The sequence below is a fragment of the Vanessa cardui genome, chromosome 16, assembly GCF_905220365.1.
Source record: "Vanessa cardui chromosome 16, ilVanCard2.1, whole genome shotgun sequence".
NCBI lineage: Eukaryota > Metazoa > Arthropoda > Insecta > Lepidoptera > Nymphalidae > Vanessa > Vanessa cardui.
The window spans coordinates 5,125,435-5,150,903 of record NC_061138.1 but is presented as its reverse complement, the minus strand read 5'-3'; the positions used below and the strand labels follow the sequence as shown (position 1 = coordinate 5,150,903).

Here is a 25,469-nt window from a genome sequence, read left to right as displayed (position 1 = left end):
TAAGTACAGTAATTGTTAATTAATTTATATTAATTTGGGACTATTATTTGGAGGTGTATGTGTTTGCAGACGAAGCAATGACAGATGTAGTAATAAACAAAAATGAGCGGCAATTGATGGATTATAGTATTATATTTACAATGTTTGTTACTGATAATAGTTAATGAATTCGTTGAAGTGTTTGCAGCCGAGGAATCCCCTCGTACTTAAATTCTGAAAATACCTAAATTTAATTTGGGTACTTAGTGTCATGATAATTTGCAACTTTAGCAACCTTATCATTTTGTTCTGCCTTTAATTGATATTTTTGCCTGAGAATGATCGATCGATACATAATTCACTGTATTTCAAAATGCAATATAAATATTAACTTCATCCAATTTTATAATTTCAGCGCGGTAAAATAAAATAAAAACTAGACCATTATTGTTATCGTCTAGGTAAAACAATTTTTCGGTAAAGAAATATTAATGTTTAAGTAGAATTTGTAGGTATAATTGAAAATGTTAAAAGGAAAAAACCACCTATAGATATAGCATGTTAAGATGTAATAACCATCCCATAAATCAATAATTCGCCTCCAATCTTGGGATCTAAGATATGATTTCCCTTGTTCTACCTTTGGTGACCTGAAAGGTCGGACCTCTCAAATCGGTTTAAAACAATATTTCTAAGTCTTGGTGTTTATCAGCAGATATTGTGATGAGTGGTAACAATCCAGAGGGACTTGCGCGAAGCCTTAGTCTTGCTAAATGTTGATATCACAATATAAAAATAACGCATAGGCACTCGTGTATGATACAATCAAATTGGAACAAAGTTCTTACAGTGTGAGTAATCATTTGCACTAGCAATCGATACTGATAAATGCGTTGTAAAATAAATGTGAATATGTGAAATAACTTTTTCTATGAAGTATTATTTTCCGTTTTTGCGGGATTTTTTCCAAACGAAAACGGTTAGGACCTAATCATTAGACAAAAATTTCCGATTATTCTACATGTATTGAGTATGACTGCTTCTTCTTTGTCTTTACATATTAGGTTGGGGAAAAAGTCTTTTCGCATATAGTATGTATGAACATGTAATAAAATCTCTTTGGCTATACCATTTGTATCTGCCTGGTTTTGGTATCATAAAAAAGTTTTAATTTTAAAGAAGGCACTTCCAAATTCAAATTAGGAATTTTTGTGATTTTCATTTGTTTTTGTTGTTGTTAAAATGAGTGAATCTAAAGAAGAAATTCGATACATTTTAAAATTTTACTATAAAAAAGGTAAATATGCAACTTAAGCCGCGAAAAAAATTTGTGATGTTTATGGACCTAATGCAGTATCTGTGAGAGTAGCGCAAGTTTGGTTTAAGCGTTTTCAAGCCGGAAATTTTGATATCAAAGATGCATCTCGCTCTGGTCGCCCTGTTACGGACAAAATTGATGCCATTTTTGAAAAAGTGGAGCAAGATCGGCATATTAGTAGTTACGATGTAGCTGAAGAACTGGCAATTGACCACAAAACGGTTTTGACTCATTTGTATAAAGCTGGGTACACAAAAAAGCTCGATATATGGGTGCCTCATGAACTCACTGAAAGAAACCTAATGAACCGTGTACTCATTTGTGATTCTTTATTACGACGTAATGAAACCGAACCATTTTTGAAGAAGCTGATAACTGGTGATGAAAAGTGGATCACATACGACAAGAACGTGCGAAAAAGATCGTGGTCAAAGGCCGGTCAAGCTTCACAGACTGTGACAAAACCCGGATTAGCTCGCAACAAGGTAATGCTGTGTGTATGGTGGGATTGGAAGGGCATCATTCATTATGAGCTGTTACCGCCCGGCAGGACCATCGATCCAGAACTGTATTGCGAACAATTGATGAGATTGAAGCAAGAAATTGAGAGAAAGCGGCCAGAATTGATCAACAGAAGGGGTGTGGTTTTTCACCATGACAACGCTAGACCTCACACATCTTTAGCCACTCAACAAAAATTACGAGAGTTTGGCTGGGAGGTATTAATGCATCCGCCGTATAGTCCTGACCTTGCACCTTCAGATTTTCATCTGTTTCGGTGTCTGCAGAATTCCTTAGGCAGAGTCAGGTTAACATCACGAGAGGACTGCCAAAACCACTTGTCGCAGTTTTTCGATCAGAAGCCCCAAAATTTTTACAGCAATGGGATCATGTCACTACCAACAAGATGGCAAAAAGTTATAGAACAAAATGGCACCTACATACTTTAGTCAAATGTAAATAAACTATAAAAAAAAAACTTTTTGAATTTTCATATAAAATACGAAGAAACTTTTTCCCCAACCTATTAGTATAATTGTCTTTACAAAGTCGCATACCGCTATCTGTCCATATGTATACTTAGATCATTATAATTACACAACGGATTTTGATGCGTTTTTTAATAGATAGACACACTCAAGAGATGTTTTTGTATATAATACATAGCCAATAAAGTAAAGATAAATTAATAGTTTTAGAAGTTTCAGAAGTGATGTCGAAAATAAACACATTATTTGCGCTGTCATTGCAAACGCTAGCTGAACCTTATCTTTTACTTTTGAATACCAAGCGCCTGTAATCTGGAGAATAGTGAGCGAGGAATAGCTCCAGTCGATGAGAAGATAATGGTATAGTTTTCACTTTCCGCTGAGATTTAATTTCAACGGACACACCAGTGTACTTGTCAATTTTTCTGTGAAAGTTGAGACTATGTTATGACTAGGCATACTGTCTTATTTTTCTTATCATGTAATATTCGCTGGTGTTAAAATAAATTGAATGAAATGAATATTGGCAGCTATTTGATCGAGCCTATGTTTATAATCTGTCTGTGTTAATGAACTACACGCTCCTGTGTTCTACTGTATAGTTACTCAGCTACTGTGGCAGTATCGGAAATTTTTAACTTTGCCGTTTCATAATTTTTCTATCGCTTGTAAAAAAATCACCGTTAAAAAAGGTAAATACATAACACTATATATTTTTACTCTGTTCTAGGTTAGTTAATATATATTTAAATTTTATTTCAAAACAGCGTCAATTTAAAAAGTACACAAACAGTACACCTTAAAACATATTAAATGATTTGGCAAGGCCTTGATAAAAATTAACCTTAATTTTGAATTAGTTAAAATAACCAAAAATGTACTAGTAATAATTTTCAGTCATATTTGCGATGTTTTCGGAGAGCAGTCGAGTACAAAATTTATTTCGCCGGCGCATACATGCCCTTACGAGCTACTTTACAAGAATGCAATCTAGAAAACGCTTCGGTAGCGGAAAAAGTCTCAAATGCAGGAAGGCATCAGTGTTCAGGTGAATTTATGGCCGTCCTATGCAAGTAGCACCATAGTTTATCACGTCACCCGCGAATTATGAGACTTGTTCCACGTCGACCGGTTATAGTTTGCTGCTTTTTTGCTCTCAGTTCGTTAACGTAGTATGTTAACGTTATATATATCAAAACGATTTTGCTAATGTGAATTCTGAATATCTTTTAGGAATTTCTAATAACAGCCAAAATTGGCCAGTGGTTAGAATACGTGTACCTTAACTTACCTTGCGAGTTCAAACCCAGGCAAGTATCCCTGAATATTCATGTGTATATTTGTGTTTATAATTCATCTCATGCTGGGCTGTAAAGGAAAATATCCTGAGGAAACCTACATGTGTCTCATTTTTGAATTAAAGTGTCTAATTGTTATAATTTTAGAATTGAAATTGGAACAACGTGGCGTTGGAAATTTACAGGCTGTTGTTGTTGTTAATATACGCTTCGATTTTGTCAAATGACTTTGATTATTTACCTCTTTGATATAATAATGTCTTAGAGCATAAGGGCCACCTGACGGTAAGTGGTCACCATCGCCCATAGACAATGACGCTGTAAGATATATTAACTATTCCTTACATCGTCAATGTGCCACCAACCTTGGGAACTAAGATGTTATGTCCCTTGTAGCATGTAGTTACACAGGCTCACTCACCCTTCAGACCGGAACACAACAATACTGAATACTTTTATTTCTTGGTAGAATAACTGATGAGTGGGTGGTACCTACCCAGACGGGCTTGCACAAAGCCCTACCACCATGTAATAGTGTTTTGAAGTGTTATTCACTCAATCATTCATTTCGCTACGTCATTATGACATAAAATTATAGAAATTAAAAGATTGACTGTTCCTTTTAAATACTTAATTTTTTAAAATAAAATATACATAACTATAAAAATATAAAAATGTTTCGTTAAAAGATATGATACTTTAAGTGAAATATTGTTACAAGTAACAAAACATAAACTTTTTACTACTCGAGTGTCTGAATAATGATGTAAAATTGGGCCCTTTTTTATTTTTCATAACTGAATCCCAGAAAACATGTTTTCCTTCTACATCTGTTTAAAAAATCAACCTTTCGTTAGTTATTATAAGTTCGCTTTAAGATAGAAAACGAAAATAAAATACCTAAATGATAAAATATATTTTTGAAAGGAAAATCATCTATTCAGATATAGCTTATATCTACTATATACTTGCACGAATCATACTTCGTTTTGCTGTATTTCGATTCGATATTTAAACGGTGACTGCTGCATATATGTACGTTGATAAGGCAAGGCGATCGACTAGCCGTCTTAAAAATGACTGGTGTTGACTATTTATCTCTATCAAATTTGATTTATTTTTAACTGATTAAAAAAGAAGAAAGTATTGAATACAATTTTTTTATCATTATTTAGTAGCAAATTTGAACAATAGGCTATTTGACTGGTTTTTAAAATCCATCTTATACTATTTAGTAGAAGTTAAGGAACCCAGTAAAAGTTTTTTTTTTTATTTCTAGTACACATTTGGCAAAAAATATCATATTAAAAAATCCATATTTAAATAGCGCGCAAAAATGCTACTTGGACAATATGGCGCTGCAATAGGGTCGGTGACGTCACTTTCTTGTATTTTAATATATGGTAAATACATATAGTAGAAAAGCAAGGTTAACAAGAAAGTTACTTTATAATAAGCCCGGCCAATCAGGAGCGTTTTGTGTCACGTGACAAACGTTTGAAAAATGCATTTTTATGTTGATGGATTTTTGAATAAATTAAGTATTATTTTCAACTTTCGTAAGTAAAAAACCATTTTTAAACTCATAATATACACTGATTACAATAATTCATAGTTTATTTTTCGCATTGTCAAATGGCCTATTGTTTTTATGCCTTCGGTCCCAATGTGTACCTTAATTATCGTAAGATGGTATGTCGGAGTCGGTTATTTTTAAAAATAATATATTATTTGTGTTAGAGTTATTTTTTTACACATTGTATAACTATAATTTATTAGAATAATTTAGTTAATAATATGTTGATTGACTATTTTTAGAATATGTTGTAATGTAATATTTTATTTTGTCACGATTAATACTATATATATATATATATAATTAAGGGGGCCGTCCTTACGGAACGCTAAAATAGCACTTACTAGTTTTTAAATATCTGAAAACTGGAGCATCGAATATGGATAAAAAATTACATGCAGTATCTTAATAGATATGTCTCAAGTTTTACATCTTAATATATCTAAAATTTACATCAATAACCTAGCATATTCATCGCCAACATGACTCCAAACACTGAAATCGACCTTTTTTATTTAGCTTTACTGAGCTATTTAGCTGCTAGTTTATTCATGTATTTTTGCTTTAAAAGGGTCTCAAAAGTGCAAATAATAAGTGTACCACATTAAATTTTTATTATATTACACAATATTTTAGTATTTTTTATTTAAATATTACTTACTTTTTTGCATTCGTCGTCCATACATTTTAGTATGGAGAAAATCATTTGACGGTTTTGATTTTTTATTCGACATCGCTGTCAATAAATCTTCAGTCCCTCCCCAGAGCTCAAGGTGAGAGCACGTCAATTTTATTTCGAGCCGAACATTATAATTACGCGAAACGTCTACGCACACATAGACAAGCGAACATAAAGGTGGGGCCCGAGTGTCGTGGGACGCAATTGTTTTTTTTTTACTTTTCAAGGAATCAGATGAACTGAACAAGTATGATTGCTAATCGGTTAATGTTTTACTTATCATTGCTTATTAGTGCAGTCATTTCGTCGAAAAAAAAGGCAGATAAATGACAATGAAAGGCCATGAATTCCGGGGCGCTAAGGCCGCCATCTTGAAAAAATGGTAAAATTTGTTCCCGGCAATAACTCGGCAATCCGATGAGATTCGAAAATTTTTACGAGAACCTTTTTTGTACCTTTTTTTGTGCTCTACAAAGATATCTTAATCATTTTCGCGTTCGTCGTTATCGTCATCATCGTCGTCATCGTTATGAAAATGTCGATCAAAAAAGTCAAAAACTCAGCAACAATTTTTGTTTTAATTTTTATTTTTGGTCATAAATATCGAAAAATTTGTAAGATGCATTGCGTAGCTCGATCGCCCGTTCGCTGGAATGGATATTCGAGTTGTGGAGATCATGTTGCACAAGTCTCGTGATTTTGTAGTAGCTGCAGAGTCTCTGTTGAAGGAATTTCTTGCCTTCATCTCGCAGAATCTACCACTTGTGCAAGTTTCTGGTCAACGTCGTTTGTGGCTTCCAAGGCAGCGAATCGGTTGCTATCTCCGGCTTGAAGCATGTTAGGTCTAAACGTAGACTTCATCAAATAGGCACGTTCGAGCTTGAAACGAATATCCAGAGTGCCTCGTACGAGTTGGCGATCACTTCCGGTATTAAACCCGGTGACCAAAGAGACATCTCCTAGTATCCGTCGCTTGTCCTTTATGATGAAATTTATCTAATTTTTGGTCATTGCATCGGGGCTTTGCCTGATATGCCTTGGTACATATTTTCCTCTTCATCATCTGAAGGTGTCTTGTTGGGTGCGTAACCTGTACAACTTTGAAGAAGTAACCGCAACCCCTGTCAACTCACTGGAGATTTCGACAACGTTATTAATGAGATTTAAAATTAACATGGCTATTTTTATCATGAGACTCATGCACAAGACATTCGTAGATAATGTCCAAAATGGAGCTGCATCTAAGAAACATAAAAAATATGGTAAATATCCCATTTGTATTGAAGTTATTAATGAGGTCCTTATGCACCAGAAACCCGGTCCCGCCTTGAGATTGTTGGTTTCCCTCCCTGAAGTTCATAAGAGGACCCGAATCTAAGTGATTTTGTCCTCTCCCTCTCTTCGGACTTCGCAGATACCTCAAAGGTATTATCTTATATATTTCAGTTCCTCTTCCAGTTGCACCAGATGTTCATCAAACCTAATCGTTTGTTAATACGATAAACCTAAACCTAAGTTTAGTTGAGTCGAGATGGCCCAGTGATTAGAACGCGTGCATCTTAATCGATGATTGCGGGTTCTTAAATATTTAACTGCTTTATTAATATATTACTTAGTACATAGTGCTAAGCAAAAATGTTGATATACATTCCTCTGTGTATTGATGCTTAGTACTTTTTATGAGCAGATCCCGTCAACGGCCCAACTTTATTTTTATATACCTAATATAAAATAATTTTAATTGAATTATTTCATAAAAAACATTTTCTTGTGTTATTGACTTGTTTAACCAAGACAAAGATTTTTTATCCCCCATAACACCAAAAAATTTGTTTTATTTTTTTGTAAATGTATTATTAGTTTTTTCTGCTTCTGATTGTAATTTATATAAAAAAAAATGTTTTAGATATTTTTTTCATATCGCTGTTATCGTAATAATTGTCAAATTGTAATATTTTTTGTGTTTTTTTAATAGATTTTAGTGAAATGAAAAAAAAAACAATATAATTAATATATGCTTCCGTTATTTTTATTTATTAAATATTAGTAGGTGATTATTTAATGTGTCTAAAATATTCTCAAAATAATAATTTTTTATTTAGAAGCAACAAAAGCAGTTGAAAATCTAAAAATCATTAGGTATATTAGGCATCTTATTGCACTCGGACCGCACCCTTTGCTAACAAACAATTTAAAATTGATTTTGCGAGTGACAACCTCATAGCTAATTACATTGCTCGTATTTAAATGTATTTTTATAAATCCTACGTTGTGAATGCGCAATGAAAATATAATTTATTCGTTGCATCGACTATCAAATTTTAACAAAAAGTAAAACCGACTTCAAACAAAACACTATTTTAAAACAAATAAAAATGCACTAAAAAATTATGCGAAGCCGGGGTGGGTAGCTAGTTGATTATAATATTCGACAATGATAATTACATAAACATAACCACATTACGGAAGGTGACTCAAATATCCAAATAACCTATAAATAAAAGATTCGACCGAGTATCGCTAACGTGCTCCTCAGAATTGTTCCGCTCCCTTCCGTTCCGCTACTTTGTCATGGATCCTGTGCTCAGAACCTTACCAAACTTTCACCAAATTACCCTTGAAGTATATATTTTATAATAAAAAAAGAATTATCAAAATTGGTTAACGTCATTTTCAGTTATTCACCTATTTGTCGCGCATATACATAATGCAAATTTAAGACTTATGTCGTTTTCATACGGATACCATCATTGGAAAAAAATTAAAAAAAAATGGGACCCCACGGGAAGCACTACCTTTCAAACAAAAAAAAAATTATCAAAATCGGTTCACCCAGTAAAAAGTTATGAGGTAACAAACATAAAAAAAAAAAAAAAAAAAAAACAGACGAATTGATAACCTCCTCCTTTTTGAAGTCGGTGGAAAAGCAACTAAGTATTTCAGGGGATGCGTACGATACACCGAAAAATGCAAATGTATTATTGTAAAATACCTATGTGTGTGTTCGAAAATAAATTCCCACGCTTACAGACTGCGCTCTTAATACTGGCCGAATGTCTAATACTGAGCGAAAAGAAAGAGGATATCCAGAAATCTAATGTGGCAGCAATGTTTGGTGATAATTATTAATAATTTGAAAATAATGAGAATGATAGGCTAAATTTAGACATAAAATATGGGATGTATTGTGAAATACGGATTAGTGGGTAAAATAAATGTGAAAATAGTGTTAATAAATGAATCTGGAAGAATATCGATGTTTAAACTCGTGACCATCCTAAGACTTGATTAAGTCTTTTCATATAAGCAGCATGATCTAGATAACTAGATTGTTATACATTAATAAAATTTAATATAAAATCTGGTAGCAAACTTGTGAACTAGTCTGAAGTTTCCACAAAGTTTTGTATTCATTCTGATCCGGCGAACTCCGTCTTTGGGTTTTCACTAAGAGTTTTATCCCGATTAGTAGATTATTTTGTTAGTGGAGTAACGTCTTGCGACTTAGTTTAGTTCTATTAAAGTCTTTGCTAAATACTAAATGTGATAAAATCGAATTATAAGTTTTGCAAGATTATTGAAATAATTCTGATAAGATAAAAATAAATATAAATTTTGATTTCATGTATCCCGATATAATCGATAGAACAAACAGTAAAGAATGCCGTCTAAATTCTAAATGCGAAGACGATAGAGAAAAAGATTACGTCGACCAAAAGTTAGCTGTCACTGTAGTTACTCTTAACGGTGACTAGCAAATTACACAGAAGATATCAAAGTGCATGGTTGAATGTGTACTGCGCTCTATAATCTCACCTTCAATTTTGATTCCACATGACGATTCGATAAGATGATTTAGAGTTCAGCCCAGTTTTAGTGGTTAGAATATGTGGTACCTTAACCGATGATTGCGGGATCAAATTCAGGAAAGTATAGCTCAACTTCATGTTTTTAATTTCTGTTAAAAAATCGTGCTCGTGCTGAACGAAAATGTTGTATGGAAACCTACACGTGAAACAGCGTGGTAGAAAATCTCATAAAATTCTCGTTTTAAAGAGAATGCTTTGGCCGGTAGTGCATCTTTTACAGACTTACTTCACTTTAGACTGGAAAAGTTTAGAAAGTCCAGGTGGATCAACTGAACATGCATTCTGGGGTATGAGTAGTAACCAAAGTTAACTTATGAAGTAGTTACTAATAATTTACTGCTAAATAATACCAAGATTTTTTCTAATCCACAACCAAAAGAGATACTTCCCATGATAGTTAGTAACAAAAACAGCCTGTAAATTCCCACTGCTGGGCTAAAGGCCTCCTCTCCCTTTGAGGAGAAGGTTTTTAACATATTGATTGAAATTAAAAATAGACTACAAAAATAAACCTTCAACTTAGTTACCAGGTAGAGATAATGATATGCTATAACGCCTCGTATCAGGAATGTTGTTGATTTCAGTTTCGAGGAACGTATCAAAGGTATATTTTTTTATGATGTAGCTAAGCGGACGACCATATCGGCTCCTTGATGGTACCATCAATTGGTGGTTACCATCGCCCATGGACAATGGCGCTGTATGAAATATTACCCATTTTATCGTTAATGCGCCACCAACCTTAGGAACTTAGATGTTATGTTGCTTGTGCCTGCAGTTACACTGGAGCATATGGGCCACCTGATGGTGAGTGGTCACCATCACCCATAGACAATGACGCTGTAAGAAATATTAACTATTCTTTACATCGTCACTATGCCACCAACCTTGGGAACTAAGATGTTATGTCCCTTGTGCCTGTATTTACATTGGCTCACTCACCTTACAAACCGGAACACAACAATACTGAGTACTGCTTCTGTTCTGGAGAGTAAGTGTAACCTAACCGGACGAGCCCAAAGTCCTATCAACAAGTAGATAGTTTGGCATTCATACTGAGATGACCCAGTGGTTAGAACGCATGCATCTTAACCGATGATTTCGGGTTCAAGCCCAGGCAAGTACCACTACATGTATGTGCATAATTTATGTTTGTAATTTATCTCGTGCTCGGCGGTGAAGGAAAACATCGCGAGGAAACCTGCATGTGTCTAATTTCATCGAAATTCTGCCACATGTGCATTCCACCAACCCGCATTGGAACAGCCTGGTTAAATACGTTTGAAGCCCTCTACTTAATGGAAGAGGAGGCGTTAGCCCAGCAGTGGGAAATTTACAGGCTGCTACTTTACTTTTAACTTTAATAGGAATTAGCTATTAACCGGAGACAGCACAGAATATTCGTGCATAGAGGATTTTAAAGTTGTTGCGTTGAATTGTGACGCTTCCTTGTTCAAATTGCATATTAATACATTAAATTCTAATGCTATTCTTCTAGATACTTTATAAAGTAGCGTGTTAGTTAATAGCACAGAGAAACCATTTCTTTGCAAATCCGCTGGATACAAGGCTGGAGTTTGTACCTAAAATAGTTTTCATGCTACCTATTGTTTCGAGAAAATGTTTTCCGTATGCAAAACAATTCGAGTAGCTAAATGATACTTTGAAATAGTTGTGAAATTCAACGGAGAGTGGAAAATAAAAGATAAAAGAAACAGCGTGACACGCTTGTTCGAAGTACTCTGGAGAGGACAAAGAAAGCTTGTAGCAATTTGATCTTTATTCCATAAGCAAGAAGACTTATGTGTTTTTTGCCAGACTTAACAACAGAACAATAATGGTATGGAGCACACGAGGTATTCATGTGGGAATTAAACGTTTAGCAATTTCAAAGATTTAAGCCATTTGCGGGTCAGAGCCAGTAACAATGTTTTATGCATGCTTTTAATAAGAAAACTCCTGCTCTAAAAGATTAGCAAATGTTTGCAAAATCTTTTATGATGTTAAGTTTTTGGGCGTTCAAAGGCAAATGTTTATAACATTTTCCTGACTACTATTTTATAAAGTAAAGCAATTATGCCTCCAGTTTTGCTTGTATACATTTTAATTTCTTTATTTACATTTCGTAAGTCAATAATACTTTTTATGCTTACGTCAACACTCAATAAAATCAAATCAAAATAAACTTTATTTAAATAGGCTTTTACAAGCACTTTTGAATCGTCATTTTACAATTAAGTAAAGCTACCACCGGTTGGGAAAGTAGATTCTACCGAGTTACTCAGTAGTTACTCTTTTTTAACATTTAAAAAATACAAAGTCATGTTAGTTAAATACAATTATTTAACTTTGTGTACTGGGTTTTCAGGCGATTTTGACCTCTATTTAAACCGATCAAGTACCAATAACACTAGCAAATTCCAGTAGACATACATAGTCCTTTATATAATTATAATTAATATATCACCATTCTCTTTTCAACCGGATAATTGCTAAAACTAAATAGATATAAATAAAAAAGAGTAAAACATATAAAATCAGATATACATTATATCCGGTCTTGATTATGAATATCTGCACAAATTTTATGGTAATGGAATATTATTATTTAAATATGCGGAAAAAGCTTAAACACTCGAGCTCCTTCTAAAACCGAGTAAATAAAACCAACAAACTCGGTATAACAAACGTAATTAAATTGGCCACTTCTATCTTAAGACATCCAGCGTTTTCAACTTAATTGAAACTTTAAATCCCTCGAAATTGGAAGTCCAAGATTTCCTTCGAAACTATTCTTCTACCAAATGTAAGTGAAAATAGTCTTCGAAATTACAAGTTTAAAAAAAGAGTTAATACTGTATTCTACAACAGAGTATATTTTGAAAAAGTACAGATTAAAAATAATTTTAAATATATCCTTAATATATTTGAAGACATGGACACATATTTTTTATACTTTATTCAATAAGTTACTATAAGAAATAAATGAAGTAAGTATTACCTCTTTTAAATATTCCATGTCGATTAACAAGTTTAGCTATTATAATCTATTTTATTTAAATAATAAATTGTCACATATTCAACGTTCTAATTACCTTCCATGGATAGATTATCCATGTGCATTAGTATGAGTGATGTTCATTTACAAGATATCTCAGTGTGTGTGAGACGAATAAAAAAAAACGCAGTCGTGTAGACGGTAAAAAAATATACATTATATTTTATAATTAATATCAATGTAGGACTTGCATTATTTAGTGAATATATGTACAGTATATTTTATTCTCTAGCTTCGGTTGTGTACGTGGCCCCTTAATCGGTATTACTGTCAAGGTCTGATAGGTCAAGATCAAGAACACAGATTATTCGTCACTATATATGAAAATCAAAATATACTTCATTCAAACAGACTATTCCAAGTACCCTTGGATCATTATAGAAGGTTAGTTTTATTTAAGTTACCATCGGTGAAGGAACTGTAATAAACTTTATTGTCAGTTTTTTTCACTCAATAACAATTTGCATGAATGTAATAATCACATACGATTGTATTTATGTATCTTGTATGACCTTCTATGGTTATTAGCACCTAGCTCTTCTATCTTACATATGTTATATATGTCATAAGTCCACAAAGTATGAAACAATATCGTTTACCGTCGTATTTTCGCTTAGATCTTTTAAAATACGCAACGGTTTTTAATGAGATTGTCATCAATAAACAGTTTCATAACGTTTCTATGTCTAATAACTAACTTTCCTAAATTAGACACATGCAGGTTTCCTCACGACGTTTTCCTACACCGACAAACTCGAAATGAAATATAAACCCAAATTAAGCACACAAATATTCAGTGGTGCTTGCCTGGATTTGAATTTGCAATCATCGGTTAAGATCTACGCGTTCTAACCAATGGGCCATCTCGGCTCAATAATAAACGCATAACATTAGCCTAATTAAAGGGGGCGTTTTGTTATGCCTCACGAGTAGACAGAGCGAGTGTGTGAGTGTGATACCATTGGGAAATCAACTGCAGCACTTGCAAGGTGTGTAATGACAGCCATCTTGTTTAAACATTTATTAGTTTTGACGAATGACAAATGAACGCGAACTGTCGGTGTGAAATCCGTTGTAAACGAATTTAAACTTAATATAAAGTATTAAGTTAAAGTATGACGACCTCCGGGGTCGAGTAGTGTGTACACCGGTTTTCATGGGTGGCGTACCATGTCCGACGTCCCGGGTTTGATTCCCAATTTATGTGATGTTGTCCAATATTTATTTATTCATTTAAATGATTTGTTTAAATAAAATGGATACTTATTGTATTATTTGTGATTTTATTGAATTGGAATGGAAGAACAGTGAGAAACTCTAGTATTATTTTTAATTGAGTTATTATTGAAATTAGTTCAAATGTTTATGTGTAGTGTCTGGTTAAAAAATATTCATATCAGTTGAATCTTTAAAAAAATATTTTCTTTCTCTTCTTAATATAAAGGAAAATAAAGTAGTAGAATAGAGTCCAGTTGTTACTTTTTGGGTAGATATGGATCATTATACGAATTGGTGACCATCTGTCAATCAGTCATCATTCATCATCTACAATGCACTTCTGGATAGGTCGCTTCCAAGATCTCTCCCAGTTTCGCCTTCCGTATCCTGTCTGGTCCACCACCATCCAGGTTAGGGATGTACGATATTAGGAAAACATCGATGTTGACATCGATGTTAACATCGAATCAAAAATATCGATGTACGATAAATATCGATTCGAAAACATCGATATGTGTTAAACATCGATGTTTTCGGTATAAAATAAAAAAAACTATTATATTTATGAAAATTATTTATTTTATACAAAAGTTGCACAAAAATATTAACGATCCCAATATTTCTTGGCGACACTTTGTAAGAAAATTAACATAGACAGGTGTTTTCCCTTCAGTCGGTTCCGCTGTTGATAAAGGAGTTGGCCAGCTTTAGAAAAAAGCCTTTCTGAAGCTGTGGATGTAGCTGATTTTTTTCTTCGATATTTTTGTTCATAAAACATCGATGTGTCGATGATATTGAAGTCATAACATCGATGTTTTCCAGCGAAACATCGATGTTTCTTCAACATCGATAAATATCGATCATCCCTAATCCAGGTAATCGAACCAACCGGTTGGAAGACACCCTTTCATCAAAGGGAGCCCAACCGGTTAGACCGATTACCTGAATATTCCAAATATTTTTATTTTCGTAAAGACCTACGAGACCTATAAGAACATCTGTTTAATATATTGAATTTTCATTATTTGAATACTTTAAAATTGTAAATATATTTATATTAATTATTAATTGTATTTATTTTTTCATAAATAATCTATTTTACTTTATACATAATACACACCTTAAATATGAATAATTTGTACTTGATTAATGATATTTTTATGACGTCAAATTATATACCAAAAGCAAAAGTATTACATACTTGCTTGATGATGATTATACGCCCAAAATTAGAATATTTTTTTCGATGCGATAATACCAAAACAGGTTTCTGTCATACTTTAAAATCCGCTCTTGTGTTTTGATATGTGATTCTATATTTAGAAGTAGCTGTGCGCACGACCTTGTACGCGCTTATATTTAACAAAATTGTAGCCTAAGTTACTTCTTATTTTATCAGTTATCTGCCAGTGAAAGTCCCGTCAAAATCGATCCAACCTTTCCAGAGATGAGCCGGAACAAACAGACAGACAGACAGACAAAAATTGTAAAAAAAATGTTATTTTGGTATATGTACCGTGTATAAATACATATGCATTGAGCAAAAAAGGGCTATTTTAATATTACAAAGAGACACTTCAATTTTATTATATGTATAGATGATATATATTCGTAATGTCAAAATATTATTTATAGGATTATACGTCTTACTAATATTATAATAGTGAAAGTTGCCCTGACGGCCGTTTTGTTTGTTTGTTTGATTTTTATGGCGGAACTGATGTGAATTACACGTGTTATAATCTTTATATACATATATATATATATATAATACAATGAACTCGTCGCGTTTCGTTACGGAAAAGGAGTTCGTTATACGGACTTGTTTTTCGAAGTCCGTTGCTAAATGTGCGAACCCTTACGTGTATTTATATACACATGTCCTTTGTCTTAAATTGAGTTAGTAATTTTTAAATAAAATTGAGTTTCAAATATTGGTTAGGCTTTATGGTATATCGTCGAGGTTACTCGAGGTACTGTTAGGTTTCGATGTTTTAAGTTAGTGATACATTGTAATTATCGGCATACTGGACGTAACTTTCAAGTTCCCAAGTTTGGTAGCGTAGCGATGTAGGACCACCTACATCGGGTAGTATATCACAATTTGACGTGCAATCGTTTATAAGTTATAAGATCATTGAGATATATTTCTCATGAAAAAATCATACAAACATCAGTAAATATAGAAATAATATAATAAATTAGGACTTAAACATGGCAAACAAATATAAAATGGACTTATTGAAGTATTTTTTTACCAAACAAAAACTCATATTTCATTGTTAGGCTTGTGAATGGATCCATTGTTCCCAACACTAACAATATTTATTTGATGCTATTTTTAGCAATATATACCTTGGTATACTTTTTTATTTCATGAAAATATTACCTTTACATTATTCTGATACATAATACGGAAAAATACTAAGGATATATTTATTCAATATTTGTTTTGCTATTTCACATATAATGAATAAAAAGACAAGTCTTAGTTCCGTCAAGTGGTGTTTGTTACAGATTTAAAATAATATTATGCTACATTCTATCAAATTTTCCAAGGTTTGTTCATAAAAATATTCATAAAAAAACTACACAGAACCAAACATGACTTAATTCACTCACGCCTCGAACACCCAAAATTTAGCTTAAAAAATATTCACTACGTAAGATAAGCGGGAGTCAGTCAGAGTCAGACGTGTTTTTAGTGATATTATTAAAATGTTACTCATGATATTAATAACATTAGTGATCGTTTTGTATATGTACGGAACCCGAAATTTTGGATATTGGAGAAAAAGAGGTATTAAAAACGATGAACCTCTACCATATTTTGGAAACAATTTGAAACAGTTCATTCAAAAATCTAGCATTGCAATGCTGGCTACGGAAGCCTATAAAAAATATCCAGACGAAAAAGTGGTAGGCTTTTTCCGAAGTACTGCACCAGAATTAGTGATAAGGGATCCTGAATTAGTTAAAAGGATATTGATTACTGATTTTCAACATTTTTACGACAGAGGATTTAATACACATAAAACAGCGATCGAACCATTATTCAAGAATTTATTTTTTGCCGACGGTGACTTATGGAAATTAATTCGAAAAGGCTTCAGTCAATCATTCAGTACTGGTAAAATTAAAGCAATGTTTTCCATAATCACTGACAGGGCTGAGAAACTTCAGCTACAAGCAGCTGAAATATCAAAATTAGAATATTATGATATGCGAGAACTAATAGCAAGGTACACAACTGACTTTATTGGTGTATGTGGTTTTGGAATAAATATAGATTCGTTGAACGATGAAAACTCAGTATTTCGGAAATTGGGAAACAGAATATTTCACAGGTCATTCAGGGACGCTGTTGTTGGAGCTTTAAAATATATGTTTCCAAATTTCTTTAAAAGTTTACATTTTTTATCAAGTGAAGTAGAAACGGTAATAATTTCTTTAGTAAAGAAAATACTTAAAAGTAGAAATTATGAGCCATCAGGGAAAAATGATTTCATAGATTTGATGTTGGAATTGAAGAAAAAAGGTAATATTGTAACGGAATCGTTGCAATTTCGAGACGAAAATGGATTACCCAAACAAGTTGAATTGGAAATAGATGACATTATACTGACTGCGCAATGTTTTGTATTCTTTGGAGCTGGTTTCGAAACATCGTCAATTAGCGCGAGTTATACTTTACACCAATTAGCATTTAATATAGACTATCAGAAAAAAGTACAAGCAGAAATTGATAGAATACTACCGAAATACAACAATAAGTTAACTTATGATGCTATTAATGAATTGCATACTTTAGAAAAGGCATTCTATGAAGCATTGAGATTATTTCCTCCAGTTGCATTTCTTATAAGAAAGTGCACATCACCAACGTACACATTCCCTGAAATCAATTTAACTATACATGAGGGAGTCAAAGTTATCATACCTGTGCAAGCTTTACATAATGATGAGAAATACTTTTACGAACCAGAAAAGTTCAATCCGGATAGATTCAGTACTGCAAATGAGTTCAAAAATAATATATTTTTACCATTTGGAGATGGTCCACGAGCATGTGTAGGTAGGTACAAAATTATAAATCAAATTAGCATCGCCTTTGTCAAGGTTAAGGATAATAAATACTAATTTTGACCACCACCGTGATCCAGTGGTGTGTACACCAGTTTTCATGGATATGCAACTCGGAGGTCCTGGCTTCGATTCCCGGCCGATTCGATGTAGATTACCATTAGTTTTCTATGTTGTCTTGGGCCTGGGTGTTTGTGGTACCGTCGTTACATCTGATTTTCCATAACACAAGTGCTTTAGTTACTTACATTGGGATCAGAGTAATGTATGTGATGTTGTTTCATATTTATTTATAAATAGTTATTAGATTATGTTATTGAGACATTAACAGTGAATTGGAAAAGTGTGAAAAGTCGTTAATCCATAACCTGTGCTCTTTCTGATCGTGCCATGCCATCGGTGTATAAGAGTGACAGAGAGGCACTTGTATTTGAGTTTACACTTGAGAAATATAACACGTCCTTCACAATTGTCTAGTCTGCCAATCGCGACCCATTCGCATTACAATTTGCATTAACTATAGTTGTTTTTATTGATCTGGATGTTTATGTTTCTACCGCATTAAGCAATCTATTATATGATACACATTTTGTCTTCTCTTTTGAATTTTAAGAGGTATTGCGTTTATAATATGTTTTATCTGTTATTTCAGCTTCAAGATTAGGAAAGGTCTTAGCTATGGCTGGCATTGCTGCTATTTTGCAGAAGTTCACCGTAGAGCCATGTGCTATAAGCAGACAACATCCCATACCTCAACCTATGGCGATTGTATCTGAAAGTTTCATTGGCGGACTGCCGCTGAAACTAACTGAAAGAACTAGAAGCCTTTAAAGGTAGATATGGCTACTATGCTATTTATATATAAATTATCACGTTCTTCTAAACATCGTGATTATTTATCGTATACTTTTAAAATCGATATAATTATTTGTATATATGAACTCTTTGGTATTGTAATTTAAAATTACAGAAATGACTGTTCCTATATTCAAACAATTATTCGTTTTGATAAGTACTACACAAACTTCCTTTTGGTGGAAAGTGTTATTACATGAAAAGTGGCAAATTTTAGCTGAATATGTTTAATTAAATTTAAGGATAACATTTGACTAAAATTCCTAATTGTATTAAACATTTATGTAATAAAGGAAATTAAATGATAGTATGATATTTTGTCGTGAAAACATTTATTTCTCTTAGTTTTATAAATACAGTCGGTTGTAATATAATATACAATTTATTCGATGTTGAAAAAGCTTAAAACTATATACGTATATAAATGCTTGTTGGTATGTCATTGTCTTAACAAATATTCGTTTATAATCTATAACCTACTTTATAGTATTCTTATACAAACGAAAATATACCTATTCTTATTTTTTAAAAGTTTTTAATACGCTTTCATTATTGAAATCGTGTTTACATAACTTTGAAATTTATTTTCAGTAACTAATCGAGCATGCAGGAATAGCTGGTATATTTTTTTAATTACTTAAACAATACAGATTAATAATTATATCTGCTAATTGCTGATTAAAAAGTATCTCTAATGATATCTGTTTTATTTTCGTTTGTATAAAAATAGTACTACCTACGGTTAAAACGACTAGCACTAACTTATTCCTTTAATGGTTAACATGTTATGTATTTTCTGCTATTTATCAATGACAGAAAATAAATAAATATTTATATACCTAATAAGTAATGCATTAATTTGTAACCAAGCAGGTATAACACGATCTAAATGATTATATAATTTATAATATTTTAATAAATAGTTTTGATACTTGCTTACACACATGATTTGAAATATGTAACTTTAATTTTAAAAATCGAATGCTAATGATGACAATTTTAAATATATCTGATGTCAGTCTATAAAATAATTTTATTCAATGGACACACAATATGCTATGATTATTAATATTTTTGTAATATTAAAAGTAATATTTACAGTCTCAAATTAAACTTGGACAAGCTAAAATTATCACAAATATTCAATACATTCATTGATTCTTACAAAGAAAATTGTTCTTCACATCCTTCCATTGATCATACATACAAGACTTATTGCCAACGTATTAATTATTGAAAAATAAATAAATCATTACAAACTATAATTCTGAATTAATTATATTATTATCAAGTTTATAATAATATTATCCGATACTTATTAAATTTATCATACAGTATTTTGTCTTTAAATTTAATTTTTTTGTCTGTGGTCTCGTAATTTTACATTTATAAATGAATATTATTCACACGCGTTGTATGAATGACCTGTGAAAAAAGTAATTTAGTATTTATTTTAATAAAATCGCGATTTAAAATATTCATTTATATGTATAAAGAATCCATCCATGATTTTTTTTTAAATATTGGATGATTGATAAGAATTAATAACCATAAAGCCGTATATTATTAAATCACCATAAAAAAATTACAAATCTAAAATGTTTTGTTTTTATTTCAATTTATATTATTTATAAAACTGTCATGTCATTAAAACACAGATATACTAAACATTTTTTTGTCATAAATTAACACGCTCAGAACTGACATCATATACAGGTTTTCTTTGCTTTAATAATTAAATATTATACGAATTGTTATTTAATTTTTTCTATCAACAATGCATACATTTACACTTTTTTTTTGTCACTGCAAGTTCACTCTAATTTTATAGATACGACAAAAAGCGATTTTAAGTAGCACTTTAGCAGCTACATTTAATAGGAATCTCTAATGAACACAAGCTTAATTTGATATTATAAATCTCATATAAAATTGAGTATTACGAACCGTAATATTAATGGCAACCCCACACTAAGCTTACATTTGTTTCTTTTTTTTTAAATTCATACATACTTAAGCTATATTTCGATAATTAATTTTGGTAGATCGGTATTTACATTTGGGAATATATTTGATATATAATTGCTTTTAGATGTTTTAATAGCAAGAAATACTGACAAATAAAAAAGTCATATATATTACTACGTTACTACATATTGCAAACAAGTATATAATTCAATTGGATTGCTTACTTTTCTTCAAATATTTGAAGACTAATAATTTGCTGACATAATGTTATAATCTTGTGCATTTTCTGTATATATTATAACATATGTTTATAAGCTAGTGAGACGGTACTTTTTAAATATTCATTCTATTAATTTATTTGACAATAAACCGACGACATGCTCTATTTATACTGTATTATTAGACACATAACAATGTGATGGTATTTATGATACGATGAAGCAAAACCTAGACGAATCTGATTGATGAATAAATAATAATTATTATTATGCAATATTGTATTTGATTTGTGTCAGGGCGACACTCTCGATACTGGCTGGCTTCGTATTAAATAAAGCTTAATAAATCATACTAATTTTCTCTAAAAGGTTGAGCAAATATCTCATTAAGTAGTTGTTGATACTCTTCAGCGTTATAAAGGTAATCTTCATCATCCAAGAGAGACGTCAAGTTATACCTGTTAAAAGAAATAATACCGCCTTTAACATTTATAAAAACCTGAAAGTATGTTTTTTGCATACCCTCATCAAATAATAATAATAACATATGCAATTATACGACTTAAGTTATTAAATTATATAATATATATATTTTAGTATTAGTTTTTTATTTTTAAAGATAATAATTTTATCTAAACAAAAATAAAATTAGCAATTATAAATGTATGTAAAAAAATACGTTTCTTATATTAAACATTCAAACTGTGTGATACATACTAACGTATGTTTCTCACGAGGTTATTTATATCCCAATGTAAGACAGATGTATATAATTGATCGCTTACCTGGAAGTATCTCTTCTTCTCCGCAAGTTTATGTGTGAAGTTGCTTCTATACAGAGCACCGCAAAGTGGTTATTGCAGGAGTATCTATGAAAAAATAAAACAAGTAAAAAATTAATATTTGGCATCTTTATCGCCTGTTTAAAAAAAAGAGAGATAGATAGACACAGGGAGCTGTTAGAAAGGGAGAGATTTTATCTTTTATACATGAAGCTTTAGTGAAGAATTGATAGCTTTACTTTTTATTTGATATTGATAAAACGAAATGAAATTGTCATTCTGAATACAGCTTCCTAGTAAAAATGTGAACATATTCCACCACGCAGTTTCAATGCGGGTTGGTGGAATATACATGTTGCAGAATTTTTATGAAATTAGACACAGGCAGGTTGCCTTACGATGTTTTTCCTCACCGCCGAGCACGAGATGAATTATAAACACAAATTAAGCACATGAATATTCAGCGTTGCTTGCCAGGGTTTGAACCCGCGAACATCGATTAAGATGCACGCGTTCTAACCACTGCGCAATCTCGGCTAGCATATGCATAATTTGGATATTTATGTCATGCTGGGTATTGACGTTAAATATCGTTAGGAATCTTAGGTCTTGGATGTTATTCTGCCACGTATGTAACTATTACTGGTTTAATAAACTTTAATTAAAAGCTTGTACTCGAAAGGCCTGGAGGCCTTCGTCAAGCAGTGGATGTCTTGTCTTTCAAGGCCTAACTACTGAACGGAATTTGATTAAATATGGTATGAAACAAGCTTGAACTTCAAGACAGTATGTATACTACTTTTTATATCTGACAACTTGAGCGAAGCTGCGGACGACAACTACTAAGCTATGTATTTGTACTTTACTCCGGTACTACTATGTTGTATACATACTCGGAAAGCCGAAAATTCAAGAATAATAATAATTAAATGAAATAAAAAAAAAACATAATTAATAGCTTGAAGTATTTTTGAATACACGCTTAGATATTAAATATCATATTGAATTATTAATTGTCAGTCGCGTAGTTTTTATGAACTCGTTTTTTGCAATGTCCTTGAATTTGATAATTGTATTGACTAAATGTAATTTAGTTTCTTGTGCTAATACCATACAAGTTATATGCCTTATGTAATAATAAATGTACTTTTATAAGTTTACCTTATTGATTTGAACAGTAAATATCAAATAAAATAAGAATAATACTTATGTTGTGATGATACATGTGAATTTTTTTTTTCTTTTTTCTATTCCTTACATCGTCAATGTGCCACCAACCTTGGGAACTAAGATGCTATGTCCCTTGTGCCTGTAGTTACACTGGCTCACCCTTCAAACCGGAACATAACAATACTGAGTATTGTTATTTGACAGTAGAATAACTGATAAGTGGGTGGTAGCTACCCAGACGGGCTTGCACAAAGCCAATTGCCACCAGGTGACGTTGATGTACTACAATACTGCTATACCGTTCAAACGATCGCCATTATTGGTATGTACACAGACAGAACAACGCTGCCGTCTTACTAGTTATTCATATAAGTTAAGGTTCAATTTTGGGTCCCTTTCTATTTCTAGTATATATAAATGACCTTTTTTTCTTTGTTAAAGGTATTTGTGATATAGTATTGTTTGCTGACGATACTTCACTGATTTTTAAGGTTGACAGGATAAAAACTGACTATGACAATGTGAACGGCGCCTTATCACAGATACAATATTGGTTTAAAGTAAATAATTTGGTTTTGAATACTCAAAAAACAAAATTTGTTGTTTTTAACGTACCCAATGTAAGAAAGCAAAATTATAATATATCTTTAAGCGGTGGCCCGCTTGATGTAGCCGATACTACGGTATTCTTGGAAATAGAATTGGATTCCAGACTTCAGTGGAGTCCCCATTTGTCGTCCCTAACAGGAAGAATCAGCTCCGCAGCATACGCGGTTAGAAAAGTTAGACAACTAACTGATATTGATACCGCTCGTTTAGTTTATTTTGGTTATTTTCACAGTATTATGTCTTATGACATATTACTTTGGGGTAACGCTGCAGATATTGAATCTGTCTTTGTTTTACAAAAGAGAGCAATTCGGTATATTTATAATATTGGAGCTAAAGACTCTCAGCGGGATGTTTTAACAGAGTAGGAATACTCACTGTTGCTTCGCAATATATTTACAACAATATCATGTATATTCACAGTAACATTGATCACTTTGATAAAATGAGTGATAATCATTGTATATGCACTAGAAGTAAGGATAAGCTTATAACGCCAAGTTTTCGACTTCGCAAAGTCAAATCTTTCTTGGGGCAAGTTATCCATTTCTATAATAAAATTCCGCAGACATTTTTAACTTTGCCGTCTCGTAAATTCAAATCTGTTGTAGTTATGTTTTGATATCTGGCTTGTCATAAAAGAATAAAGTTAGTTGTCAATGACGTGATGTCTTTAATATACAACATGGTGACAGCGGTTTAAAAAAATATTAATAAATAATATTTAAAACGCGAGAAATGCGCTAAATATTTATTTATTATATAATTATTTGTTTTACAATATACATACAATATGGAACACGCGCGACCGCCATCTGAGTTAAATATGGTCGGAGTCGGCGGACCTGTCGGCCGAGCTGAGGTATGGAAAAAATGGAAGCAGCAATTTTTATTATTTTTGAAAGCTTCAGGAGTACATGCTGAGTCAATGACTGTTCAAGCTAGTTTATTGATTAATCTAATAGGTTCAGACGGATTTGATATATACCAAACTTTTACATTTGTTCAAGAACAAGACCGTGATGATGTCAATGTATTGTTAAAAAAGTTTGATAGCCATTTTGGTATTAAATCAAATGTCACATTGATGAGATACAAATTTTTCTCAAGAAACCAAGAAATAGGTGAATCCATTCATGATTATGTCACAGCGCTGCGCCTTTTAAGTAAAAATTGTGAATTTTTGACATTAGAAGAAGATTTGATTAAAGATCGAATTGTATGCGGTATTCATCAAATTACGGTCAGAGATCGTTTACTGAGATGCGAAGAGTTAAATTTAGATAAAGCAATAAAGATTTGTGAGGCAGAAGAAATATCAAAAGAAAGTGAACTTCAAATGAGTAGCAAGAATGGTGTCGGGAGTACTGCATACGTCGATGGCGTGAAAGTGAGAGGTCGTGGCCAAGATGTAGTACCAGAATGGAGAGCTCAAGCGCGGATTAGTAAGGCTACAGGCACTTCAATTCAAGGACGTAAAAATATTAATGCTGGTAAAAGTCGCTGTTCAAGGTGTGGTTTTACACAATGTGGTATAAACGGCGATTGTCCGGCTCTACATCTTCGGTGTTTTTCATGTGGTAATCAAGGACATGTTGCGCGAATGTGTAAGTCGTATCGTTTTTCAAATAGATCTGCTCAGAATAAGGTCAATCAAGTATATGAAATTGAAGATGACAATAATGTTAGTAATAGTAATTCTGTTGATAATAATTTTTTAATTTCTGTAGTTGAAAATATAAAAAATACTTCAGAGGACTGGAGTCAGGAACTTATCTCTGTAAACGGAAAGGAAAATTT

General features: G+C 32.2%; 2 protein-coding genes across 5 annotated transcripts in view; one reads left to right on the top strand and one right to left on the bottom strand.

Annotated features, from left to right (window-relative positions):
- The first annotated feature begins 16,424 nt into the window (after positions 1–16,424).
- On the top strand, positions 16,425–19,251 carry LOC124536054 (cytochrome P450 6B7-like). The gene is made up of 2 exons (XM_047112472.1): positions 16,425–18,059; positions 18,720–19,251. The coding sequence occupies exons 1-2, from the start codon at positions 16,703–16,705 to the stop codon at positions 18,896–18,898; spliced, it is 1,536 nt and encodes a 511-aa protein (XP_046968428.1). The 5' UTR covers positions 16,425–16,702; the 3' UTR covers positions 18,899–19,251.
- A 1,200-nt stretch (positions 19,252–20,451) lies between these two features.
- Positions 20,452–25,469, bottom strand: part of LOC124536053 (collagen alpha-1(XVIII) chain-like) — a 32,624-nt gene continuing 27,606 nt past the window's right edge. For all 4 annotated transcript variants that reach the window (XM_047112468.1, XM_047112469.1, XM_047112470.1 and 1 more), the window contains 2 exons: positions 21,894–21,977; positions 20,452–21,566 (listed from right to left, as the gene is read on the bottom strand). In XM_047112468.1, coding sequence (XP_046968424.1) covers positions 21,461–21,566; positions 21,894–21,977 — 190 coding nt within the window. In that variant the 3' untranslated portion in view covers positions 20,452–21,460. The remainder of the gene's footprint in view (positions 21,567–21,893; positions 21,978–25,469) is intronic.